The sequence below is a fragment of the Lontra canadensis genome, unplaced genomic scaffold (assembly GCF_010015895.1).
Source record: "Lontra canadensis isolate GAN:19392208 unplaced genomic scaffold, GSC_riverotter_1.0 scaffold62, whole genome shotgun sequence".
In the NCBI taxonomy this organism is placed as follows: Eukaryota; Metazoa; Chordata; class Mammalia; order Carnivora; family Mustelidae; genus Lontra; species Lontra canadensis.
Window position 1 is genome coordinate 9877779 of NW_022631056.1, and position 12742 is coordinate 9890520.

At 39.3% G+C, this 12742-nt stretch overlaps 1 protein-coding gene across 10 annotated transcripts in view; it reads right to left on the bottom strand.

The window, feature by feature from the left end:
- The window catches only part of ROBO1 (roundabout guidance receptor 1), a 1159067-nt gene that overhangs the window by 48254 nt on the left and 1098071 nt on the right, over positions 1 to 12742 (bottom strand). For all 10 annotated transcript variants that reach the window (XM_032878064.1, XM_032878059.1, XM_032878058.1 and 7 more), the window contains 3 exons: positions 12389 to 12510; positions 8954 to 9125; positions 4138 to 4335 (listed from right to left, as the gene is read on the bottom strand). In XM_032878064.1, coding sequence (XP_032733955.1) covers positions 4138 to 4335; positions 8954 to 9125; positions 12389 to 12510 — 492 coding nt within the window. The remainder of the gene's footprint in view (positions 1 to 4137; positions 4336 to 8953; positions 9126 to 12388; positions 12511 to 12742) is intronic.

Below are 12742 nucleotides of genomic sequence, written 5' to 3' on the forward strand. Positions count from 1 at the left end.
TCTAGAGATCTGAAAGTAAATGCTTATTAACGTGGACTAATAGGTGCGCTTAAGTATTCATCCTTCAGAGAAAGAGAGTCAGAGACAGGAAGGAAGGAAGGAGAGAAGGAAGGAAGGAGGGAAGGAAGGAGGGAGGGAGGGAGGAAAGGAAGGAGAGAAGGAAGGAGGGAAGGAAAGAAAGAAGGAAAAAAGGAAGGAAGAAAGGAACACAGGAAGGGAGGGAGGGAGGGAAGAAAGAAGGAAAGAAACAACTGGAACAAAGGCAACCATAAAACCAAACTGTTTCACTGCTGAGAAATGCCTGACACCTTATCCTATAAACAGTGTAATACTAGGTTTTTATCATTATAGAAATTTGTGAATGGACCGGAAAAAATGGGGAGTTTTAAACTTTAATTTTTCCATTATAGCTTACATTGAGAAGCTTTCTCCGAGTAGGCTGTGCAATTTTTAAATGTCACACTAGAAGCTAAACAATAAAACGATAACACCCCACTGAAAACCCTCACTCTCTGCAGTTATAAATCTTGATCTAATCAATAAGGCCTGAAATGGAAACGCAGACCTTAAAAGTGGCAAGCTCGCCCCCCGCCCCCCGCCCCAGTTTTCCTATCTCCTCCCATTCCTGGGTGTTGAATACACCACAGACCATTTCCATGTCATTTCACGGTGGGAGGAGGCTGACTTATTTTGCAAGCCCTACGCGTTAATTTCAAGTAAACAGTTCCCCGGTCTGGAAAGCCGGGGAATCTTCCCTGCTCCCTTGAAGACTCAAGTTGGCGTTTAAGAAATCCTTAATACACACAAACTGGCCTACTGATCACGTATCGTGGATCAACAAACTGCCAAAATTGTATTTTCCACGGCACACTGGAATGTCTCCAAGACATTTACTTTAGGACTAGAGCCCTTGGGGCACCACACTGCCATGCTGGAGAATGTGGTGTGATGGTCGCTTGCCACCAGACCATCGCTGAGCACACTAGAAGGAACACGGACAAAAACTTCAGTGCCGTGTGTGCCCAACTGATACACTGGCTTTCCCTGGCAGCGCAGCAGGCCCTCCCTGTCTGAAGAACTCTATTGTGTTTCCTTTCAGTTAGGTCTTTTCAGAGCTTCGACGTAACTTAGCCACAATCAAAAATTCCGAGTCATGGTAACAAGTCTTCATAAATACATAAATCAATAAAAAGGCACATGTGAAAGTAAAGCTATTCGAGCAAGAACAGAGTGCCTGAACATTCCTTTGCAATCACAAGGACATAAGGAAAAGAAAAAAATATGAAAGGTCCTTGTCAGTCCTCCTAGCTAACTGCTAGCCCCGTTAAAATCACTGCAGAAGACACGAAAAGAGGTCCCTCTAAATGAAATTTTTACTGGCTTGTATACCAAAGAAAGACTTAATTTTCAAAGCTTTCAATAATAGAATCATCTCTTTTTACCCAGCAATGCTGGTGCACTGTGTGGACATTCGTGGAGAGGGATCCTGAGTGTTCTAGCGGAGGGTCTATCTACAGGTACACATAGTGGGGGCGAGGGGGAAGGCTAATAACACTCACTATTACCCAAAGTCACACGCTGGTTTGATGGTTTATAGGTCAAGAGGCTCTCTTATATCTATTTCTTTAAAATCTTCCACTGCATTTTTTTTTTTTTTTTAATAATTACTGGCATGGTTTCTGGCATAGACAATTTAAGGTTTTGGGGAGGCACTTTTTATTTTTTTAATGGGATGGAAACAGAATTATGAAAAATTGCCAGTGAGGCAAAGTGAGGAAAGCAGAATCAAATGCTCACCAATTACATTTGTAATTATGTTCTATGATTTCTGCTTAAACACAAGCTAGTTAAAAGGACAATGGTATTAGTTTCATAGGTTTCGCACAAAGAGCTCACAGGCATTTGCCAGCATGCTTATAGTCCATTAGTGAAAGAAAAGGCATTTCAGAAAGGAAGGGGGTTTCATGTCACACATTCAGATTTCAAGACACTATAGAGCATTAAATTGTTATAACTACGCAGCTGCAGCCCCTCACGGCACCAAGAAATACAAGATTCCTGGAGCATTCGAGAGTCTCTACATCTCTACGTTAATTAGTCACTTTTCCTCTTCAAAGTCAATTTCAAAATGCAGCTCCCAACTCACCCTGCCCCTCCCCCGCTCCATGACACAGGGACACCCACAAGCCCCTTCCCTGCACTGGATTTAAGTCAAAGGTTTTAGACGGTCACACATGTGCCTGACATTGTTCTACTCTGGGGACATTACGAGCACCAGCTCTCCTGGCAGTCACCTCCACGCCCTCGTTTTCCATTTCACAGGCTATAGGGAAACTGACATTTTGCTTCATCTCTAGACAGAACGCATATCTGCAAAAAACATTTTTAAGGATGCTAATGCCACAGCAAATGTATGTATGTACATGAAGGGATGGCTGCATGTCCACAGTGGAGAGGCACATTCATGTATTTTTACCACATGGGTGATGAATTTGTGTTGACTCTTTCTTGCCAAGACCCCTGTGACTGACAGCACAAATATTTTAGACTGTGGTCCCAGACTGTTTTCTACGCTTATAAGGATAGTCAATAGAACTCATTGAGAAAAATTTTGGCTAGCGCTACAAGTTCTGACTTTGCCATATAAAGGATTCGAGAAAGCGCTTGGCCAAGACATATAGGAAATGTTTGCTTAGAAAATATGTAGACTTGAGGGAGAAAAAAAAAAAAAGAAATATGTAGACTTGGGGCACCTGGGTGGCTCAGTCAGTTAAGCATCTGACTCTTGATTTCAGCTCAGGTCATGATTTCAAGGTCGTGGGATTGAGCCCCACGTCTGGCTCCTTGCCCAGCATGGAGTCTGTTTGAGCTTCCCTCTCCCTCTGCGCCTCTCCCTGCTAGTGCACACTCACTTCCATGCTCTACTCTCTCTCTCTTTCTAAAATAAATAAAATCTTCAGAAGATAGGTAGACTTCTGTTTTTAAAGGGGCGGTGAAAGTGTGAGAGGGGATGTGTTCATTGGTAGTTCTCTTAAATCTGTTTTTCAGGGGCGCCTGGGTGGCTCAGTGGGTTAAAGCCTCTGCCTTCGGCTCAGGTCATGATCTCAGGGTCCTGGGATTGAGTCCCGCATAGGGCTCTCTGCTCAGTGGGGAGCCTGCTTTCCCCTCTCTCTCTGCCCGCTCTCTGCCTATTTGTGATCTCTGTCAAATAAATAAATAAAATCTTAAAAAAGAAAATCTGTTTTCCAGCCAAGCAAAAGTGAGAACTATGGTGAATGTATAATTGTATCAAAAAGGAACACTCTAGGTAACTTGTTGGACAAAAGAAATAACTTAGGACTCTCCCCTGAAAACCAGGACTTTTAGTCACCTGTAGTGCTTATCAGTGGCCCGGAACTGATTCATGGGTTTGTTGGGGAGGTGGAGGCAGGGAGTGTCTGCGGACCTTGGCACAATTGGCACATCCATAAAATTGTAAAAAACTGCAATCAAGTAAACTTTCTCTTCTAACACTATAGACACACTTGTGAGGAAAGCCCCATCACGGATTAACAGTATATACACACTCAACTCCGCGACCTTAAATACGACAATAAAAAAAGGACTAACCCTCCTCTCTGCATGCGGAGGCACATCATCTAGTTGGGCATTCCATATTCGCTAAGAAATGACTACCTTATAACTAATCAGAAATGCTCATGAAATAATTATTTTATAAATAATCTCTGGTGTCACAAAGGCAACGGCACTCCCTTAAAAGCTGTGTGAGACCGTGCGAAGCTGGTATTTACAATTCCTGTGACAAGGACATTAAAGAATTTCTTTGAGAATCTAAAGCCATGAAGTACTTCCCAAAGGGCACACAAGATGGTGTAACGACCCAGGGGAGACCTACCTTGGCGAAACATAGTTTCAAGGAACTGAGCCTCAAGCAGATAAGCCCTGTTGAAGCCTTGCTGTTCGAGAGGAATCCTTATCCTTATCTAGATCACCCTAAAAGCACTTTTGAAAATCTTTACATATTAAAATAATTTAATATAGCAGTTGGATAACCATGAATCGTTGGGAGCCACAGATTCAAATCAGGAGTTACCGAAACATATTAAAAAAAATGGAAAAACTCAGGAAAGGGAATACCTTTTCGGATACCCGCGTAAGTACTCGCCAGCCCGTTTCTTTTCTTTCGGTGTCGATAGAGCCAGATGCTGAAGACCATGAGGATGATCCAGCAGGCGGCCCCGATGCCCGCGATGAACGCGGGCTGCTTCACCACGTCGGAGATCTGCTGAGCAAGGCTGACTTGGTCTTCAGGAGACACGGGGTTTCCATGGGAATCTGAAAAGCCATCATGGGATTAATGTGGGTCAAAAACTCAGCGACATCATGAATGCATGCTTATCTCATAGAAAACGGCTATCAGGGGCGCCTGGGTGGCTCAGTGGGTTAAAGCCTCTGCCTTCGACTCAGGTCATGGTCCCGGTGTCCTGGAATCGAGTCCTGCATCAGGCTCTCTGCTCAGCAGGGAGCCTGCGTTGCCCTCTCTCTCTCTCTCTGCCTGTCTCTCTGCCTACTTGTGATCTCTGTCTGTCAAATAAATAAATAAAATCTTTAAAAAAAAAAGAAGAAAATGGCTATCATTATTTTGTGAATTTTTAGACAATCATTTCTGTCTTTCATTCCGTGACATCCACCCTTGCCAATTAAAATAGTCCATGAGATTTGCAGCAAAATTACAGTCATTCTATTTTAATGCAAAACAAACAGGACACAATAATTTTGTGGAATGTGTTTAAAAACAAGGACAATGGCACACAGGTTCTACTTTTTTTTAACTCCACGGAACTCTTCATTGCTTAGATTAAATTTCAGAGGACAGTGCTAACAGATAAATACAAAATTACAATTCTAAACACTGAAATGCTTGAACAGGAGTCTATAAATAGGGGGTAGCAAATAAGTCGTATAGAAAAGACATGAACTTTCTCAGACTTCTACAGAAACTCTCAATTACATGTTCTAAAATGATAATAAATAAAATGTTATTTCCTCCACTTAAGGTAGATATTGAAAAAAAGGTGTGTGTTTTTTTTCTCCTCCCCGAATCCTCCAACTACATGACTATATTGTAAGACTCTAAAATGTCTTAGAAACACATTATCTGAGCCTATGTTCACGGGGTCTGTACAATTTTTTTTTAATTTTATTTTTTTATTTGACAGAGAGACAGAGAGAGAGAGCACAAGCAGGCCGAGCAGCAGGCAGACGGAGAGGGAGAAGCAGAACCCTGGACAAACAGGGAACTCGATGCAGGGCTCTCTTCCAGGAGTCTGCAATCATGACCCGAGCCAAAGGCAGCTGCTTAACAGACAGAGCCACCCAGATGCCCATCACAGCGTCTGTACAATTAGTATAACATAAAACTAAAGAAAAATTAAGATAATGTTACCACTGAAATAGCTATGAATAATCTTTCTTTCTTTTTTTCTTTTAAAAGTAATCTCTACACCCAAAGTGGGGCTTGAATTTAAAACCTCAAGATCAAGAGTCAGATGCTATACTAACTGAACCAGCCCCAAAGTCTGATTGTTTGTTTTTGAGTAATCTCTTTCTTCTAAAACAACAGCCATGACCAGCAATAGATCCAAGAACACTAAATACGGACAGGAACTATCCAGTGTTACAAATAGTCGAAAAGTCTCATGTTTTCTGTTCTTCTGACTCAGTAATTTAAAATTGATGGAATTTCTGGCAATGGAAATTTCCTTTTTTATGTTTAAACCTACTAAGAGACTCTTTTTTGAAGTCCACCATTTCAACAAGTCATACGGAGCCGTCAGCAATGTTTGCAGAAAAGCACAAACCCTTGTTCTGTGATCAAAGCAATATCCTACTTTGTTGGCACTGAATGATGACAACACTGAGGATGCCCAGTGGGCACAAGTCCCATTAGTGCCTGTGGTTTTAATATTCTGCCCCCACAACATCTGGTGAAATGAGAAGGTATTTGCCCATGCTATTAGGAATGGTGCTTTCTTACAGTCGTCTAATTTTATTGGACTCTGAAAATGTTCTGCTCATCATCTGCTTTAAAATAGAAACATTTGTTCCAGTCCCAAATTCCTTTTTCTCCCCCCAGAAAAAATAATTGGTATAGTTCATTATATATGAAGAATATTTCTCAAACAGAAGAAAATTCTACAGATTATTTTTTTTTCTCATTAAATGATATGGTGCCCCAATAAGACACTGGCAGGAAAATAAGCAGCATTCCATGGCTAAAGAAATCACCTTGGGAAAATTCCGCACCCCATCTATGTATAATGGTAGCTACATTGCTACTCCTGTGTGTGTGTGTGTGTGTGTGTACGCATGCGCATGCGTGCGTGTTTTATTACTTTTTTTTTTTTCTTTAAAAGAATTCCAGATTTTATTCTATGGAGGGTCAAGGCTGAAAAACCTATTTTTATAAACTGTCTCAGTCACCTGCCTTCAACTGTTTGTTGATGGAAAGTTTTAATTCCATGTTCCAGGCTCTTTTATCTATGGTTTTCCTAAAAGCACTTCATCTTCTGAGAGTTCAAGCAGACCTATTCTTCTTTTTTTTTCCCCCTGATACACTCTTTGCATCTCCTAAGTTTATATATTTCATGGCTGTTTGTGCAAGGTTAAGTTGGGTAGCTTCAGATTTTATGGAGACAGGCAGGAGAGGTTCCATGCAGGCGACCAGATGGGTTTAACAGAAAAAAGTGTGGTGTGACTAATGAATTAAAGCGGCCACTCTACATCTCAGTCTCTGCCTCCCTGCAGCTGAGCCTATATTAAGATATGGAAAACTGGAACACATTTATAATTTCAAGAAAACCAATTTGACCCTTAAATCCCCTGATTTAAATCTTAAATAAATAAAATTACACAGGGTCCTTTTCCAACACATCTTTGAGAAAGGACGAAAGTCGTATGTTATAAAAATAGGTAAATGGTCATCACACTACAACCTATAATATCAATTTTAATAAGTTAATACTGATGTTTCATAAAACTGGGCAACTCTGTGAGTAAAAGGTCTGTATTTAGACTATTTTTCCCCAGCTCCAACCGAACGTTGTAACAGATGCATCAAGCAATTCTTTTACATAGTTCCCTATTTTGTAATTTTGTAATAAAGGAACTTGAAATAAACCATGAGACGACTTTTGCTTAAAAGTTGCATATGTAAGCACTGTTTAAAAAGATAATCCCCAGATCAAATTCTGGACCATGGCTGTGGCGATAGTGCAAGCTCTCCTCTAAAGGTTTGAATGTTACTGTTACACGATAGAGTTTTCAGGAGGTAACTCCCTAGCCAGTGACTTGGTTGGCGGTGTTCCCATACATCCACTGGAAATCCCATGAGAGTTCCGCCCAGCAGAGATGCATACGAATCCTAGACCTGCACCATTCAATCCTCCCCCACACTGCGGGTTTCTTTTCCTTCTTTCTGCTGGCCTTGGGTCAGCCTTGAAAGCTCCATGTTAAAAAGGTAAGCCTCACCAGCCCGTGACCATGTCCACATAGAACAGAGTCCCGCCCCACGATCACAGCATTTCAGGTGAAATTTATCATATTATACCACAGAGATTTTGGTAAAGACATCGGTTAGAGCAGATAGCTCGGTCTTAACAACACAACAATGATAGGAATTTCCAAACTGAGTGAAAAGTTTATACAGCAATAAAGTTTATTCAAAGCCAAATGTTTCTCAATTTTGTTTTGAAATAATTTCTAGGATGTCCTCAATTATCAACCAAATGCAAAAATACTTTGTACTTGACGGTGAAGTATAAAAATGCATATATCTGATCCTTCTCCTGACATAAAATCTTACTAATGCTTAACTTCTGATCTGAAAGGAATAAACCAAAGCCGGCTCTACATGCGGCATTGTTCGTATTTTAAATGCAGTCTCTTGATAGTGACGCCCTTCTCTCCCCTTTCCATTTATAATTGTTTTTGTGGTTGTTTGCTTTAGATTTTACCAGTGACCACTTACTAATTCGTATTTCATATTCATGCCACATTCCCTATAGGAAACTGTAATAACAAGGCTTCTCTGTCAGTTTTTTTCTAAATGTTTTTCCTAATTCCTCTAACCATTTCTGAAGCACACATGGTATTTACCTTTCTAAGTAATTCTCTTGGACACTGGAATCTATCTTTTCTTATAAAAAGCAATTATCGTTTTGGGCCACCTGGGTGGCTCAGTGAGTTAAACCTCTGCCTTCGACTCGGGTCATGATCTCGGGGTCCTGGGATTGAGCCCCGCATCGAGCCCCGCATCGGGCTGACTGCTCAGCAGGGAGCCTGCTTCCCCCTCTCTTTGCCTGCCTCTCTGCCTACTTGTGATCTCTGTCAAAGAAACAAACAAACAAACAAATAAATTTTTAAAAAAGCAATTACAGTTTTAAATAGACACCAGAGTGGTAAATCTAAATTGTATATTGCTTAAACTTCTAATACCTAGTTTAAGTTTTTCATGGAAGCTTTGTTTTTTTGTTTTTGTTTTTTTAAATCCAAATAACTATAAATTCTATGAAATTTCAGACTGTCTTTCTTGTTCACTGGGGTATCCTTGATGTTCAATTAATAGTATTTGTTGAATAAACAAAAAAAGAAAAAAGGAAAAGAAAATTCAATAGGATGGAATTAGGATGACAGTGAATGCGGACAACGTTTGCTTGAAATATAATTTAAAATGTGTGCTTGGCTAAGTTTCAGTTGAGTTGTGATATATATTATGTATTTATATAATTATAACATATTTACATAATAGGACATAGATATATTTTATACACTCTACTACGCCTATATTTGAAATAAAGCTAATGTTATCATTTTTGTCATTTTCTTTCCAAGGGCCAAGAAAGGCAGGACCATGGGTGCAGGGATAGACTGCAAACCAGAGCGGGGCTCTCACCTAGTTGGATGAACTGTGGCTCGCTCTTCACCCCAGCCCCGGCCCCCGTGCTGGCAGCCACCTCCACGCTGTAGCGGATCCCGGGAACCAGAGAAGGAATGACCACAGAAAAAGTGGAACCATCCACCGTCTTGTTTATATGATAGCGAGTTTCATTGCCCAGACACCAAACCTGTAAGAAGAGCACAAGGAAGTTGAAGCTGGTAAATTATGTAAGTTAATGCAAAGATCAACATGGTATTTCGGTTTTAGACCAAGTTCAGACTTTTCATGGACCTGATGTAGGATGAAGCAGAAGTCATTTTCCCCGAGGATCGAGTTCTTTTTTTTTTTTTTTTTTTAAAGATTTTATTTATTTATTTGACAGAGAGAGATCACAAGTAGGCAGAGAGGCAGGCAGAGAGAGAGGAGGAAGCAGGCTCCCTGCTGAGCAGAGAGCCCCACGCGGGGCTCGATCCCAGGACCCTGGGATCATGACCTGAGCCGAAGGCAGAGGCTTTAACCCACTGAGCCACCCAGGCGCCCCCGAGGATCGAGTTCTGAGCGGGCTCTTCCATTCCAACCTCGGGTTAGCAGTACCTTCAAGACTGCTTTGAATTTTCTCATATACTGCTCAAGGAGTCTATTAGGAAAGTCTACAAATCTTTGCTCAAAGAAACAGGCTCCTATAAGCCCAAATCAGCAGTTTTTGTTTTTGTTTTTAAAAAACCTAGAAATTGTTTGCCAGAAAAAAAGCGCTTTGCAAAAATCTGTGTATACCCAGATAAAGAACAATAACTTAGTCTATAAAATACCTTTTCAAAAATAAGGTTATTAAAAATAAAACTGGACAGGGATGCCCGGCTGGCTCAGTCGGTAAAACTTGCAACTCTTGATCTCGGGGTCCCGAGTTCAAGTCCCATGCTGCATGTAGAGTTTACTTAAAAATACATAAATAAACCTGGACCTAAGGAGTTAGGCTCTTCTATGAATCTCCACAACCTGAGGCATGTCATACTACTATCCATGAGAGAAAATTAGCACTCCAATCTTGTATTTAAATGGGAATATTAATTAGTCTTTGATAACATAGATGATATCATAAAGAATAACAAGACATATTTGACTTGAAAGAAAAACGTTCTTCCGATAAGAAAATTATTGTAGAGCTCATTAACTTTGATAAGGATATTTGTGGCAGGAAACTATTTTCAGGAAATTAAGACTTCTGAACTACACTGTAATCCTTAATTTAAATTTCACTAAAGGATTATTTAACCATAGAGTGGTCTTCTGCAATGTTTAAGAAGTTGGATATGGTGCATGACAGTATTTGGACTCAGTTACCATAAGAAAATGGTCCAGGGAGTAGTAAAACATGCTCTATATTCTTTATGATGTCCTCAAGCTACATGTAGGATTAGCCTCAAGTAGCCTATTGTCTAAACTGTAATAGGAAATGGGATTTAAAATAAGTCTAGGAGTATCAGTGTCCTCTATCATGTGAGCAATAACCTTTCATTTTTTTCTTTGGAAGTTAATATTCTTTTAATATAGTTTCAATGCATAACACTAGCAAATGGCCAGACTCTATACCAGGTCCTGACCATTTGGAAATAAAGAGTCCTTTGTGATTTTTTTTTCCCCAATTACATTACGCAACTGAACCAAAGCCACAAACTGATTTTGTACCAGTCAATCAGGTTCTGAAAGGCATTTTATTATTTTAAATTGACCATGAAGTTAAGTGAAATCCACCCTTCTGCATTTCTTCTGGAGAGAAATGAGTTTTGATTCTTAGGGGAAAATGCTGCATTACACAATTTTGCCTGAGAGCTGAGACATCACCTCATTTTAAATCCTTAAAGATCTCTGTAACAGTTCATTTTTTCTGGACAGAACCATAGCATCCTGTCACTCCCCAGTCTTGAGATAACCTTGAAATTCACAAGAAAACACTTAGATTTTAGAGACTCTTACCTTTCAATGACTCAATGACACTAAAAGATCTAATTTGAAATATCTTAGAATATTCACAGGACATTCATGGCACTGTTTTAAATATTTAAAATGTCACTCTTTAAAATTCTGGTAAATTTCATGAAAAGGCTTTCAGTTTGTTTTTAAAAGTCATTTTAAGAAAATGTTAGGCCGAAAATGAAGCTCGGTATATCTGGTTATTGTCCAAATCAATTTGCTACTCGAGGGAACATTGATGGTCTTTATTTGGCAAGTCTTACCAAGTGTGCACATCAGAATCACCTTGGAAAGATCTACCCTGATGAGTATGCAAACCGCCCCCATCAGACCTACAGGGTCAGAATCTCTAAGAATGGTGGTCAGGTACCTATGTTTGGAAGATAAGTCTACAAGTGATTCTGATGTTAGTATCTAATTACCTGTAGAAGATAAATGTGGTCACCTTTTTAATATCAGTTTTGTATCAACAGAGACAATATAAAATACTCACATATATGAGATGAACTACTAAGTATCACGATTTAGCTAGTAATTAGAAAAATACTCAGGCATCATGGAAACATAAAACAGTATCTAGAGAAAAAATGTTTTACAGTTGAAATTCTCCTAGTGTGCAATGTGTTTACATCCATGTTGAAAAAAAGACATGTAAAATCTATTTTCTATTGAGATTTTCCCGATTCAATCTATCAATTCCTCATTTATCATAGACCCATTAAGACTTTCCTATAATACAGAGTCATTGACAGGATATATTTCATGAGCCTAACTTTGTTTTTAACTGTATCTTGGCATGCTCTAAAAATATTTGCTCAGAACAAATCTATGTGAGACTCTAAATTTAATCACTAGAGCTGATGACTTCACAGGTCAAAATAATTATCAGAATTACCAGATTGAGTCACTTGCCATCTTATAGTTTTAAAATTCATTTAAACATACATAAACTTATAACTGAATCTCCTCTGAGACATGAAATTTTGTTTAGAGACTAAAACGTGCTTCACAAGAAAAAAAAACTTTCACGCACATTAAAACAAGTTTTAGCTCCAAAGTTCCAAAACTTCAGATATGCCAAAAGGAAAGCAAGCAAGCAAACCCTATTTGATAGTATTTGACTCCTAGCCAATTCCATGGGGCAACCCAATCCTGCAAAATATATGCAAGCTATTTTTTTAAGGTAAACAAACAAATCCCTTTTCTATTGGCATTTATACTTATTGTTTGTGTGAAATTATATGGACCTATAGATTTTGTGACCCTCTAGATGACTTCTTTTAAGTTAATTGCTTTTTCAAATGCCTTAAGAAAGAATTATTCCAGGATTACTGAAAAAATGGTGTAGTAAGATAATTTTACATTGCTACATGGACCAGCAGATGGCGCCAAATATCCACAATTCAGACACCCTTTTTCTTTCGCTTTTCTTTGTAGGGGGAGAAGGGTGTCCATCAGTAATTATTATATATGCATTACCTTATACTCTTGGACCATTCCATTTTGAGTGTCTTCTGGAGGCGGCTGCCAACTAACAAGAATTGCAGTTCCGTTTCCTTCATTCTTTGATACAGTTACACTCTGGGGTGGGGCACTGGGTGCTATTGTTTTAAAAATTGGATACATTATGAGTATATAAGAGAACCTCAAGGCAGACACAACATTTAAAATCAAGTAATAACTATGTCAAATCTATGTCAATATGTCAATATGTCAATATACCCATATGTTTTAAAGATGTATCTCATTCAAGTCTGAATAGTCCCAACTGATTTAAGTTTCTCCTCAATATTGCTAAGCTTTTTGTTATTATGCATTTTCCATAAACAAAGA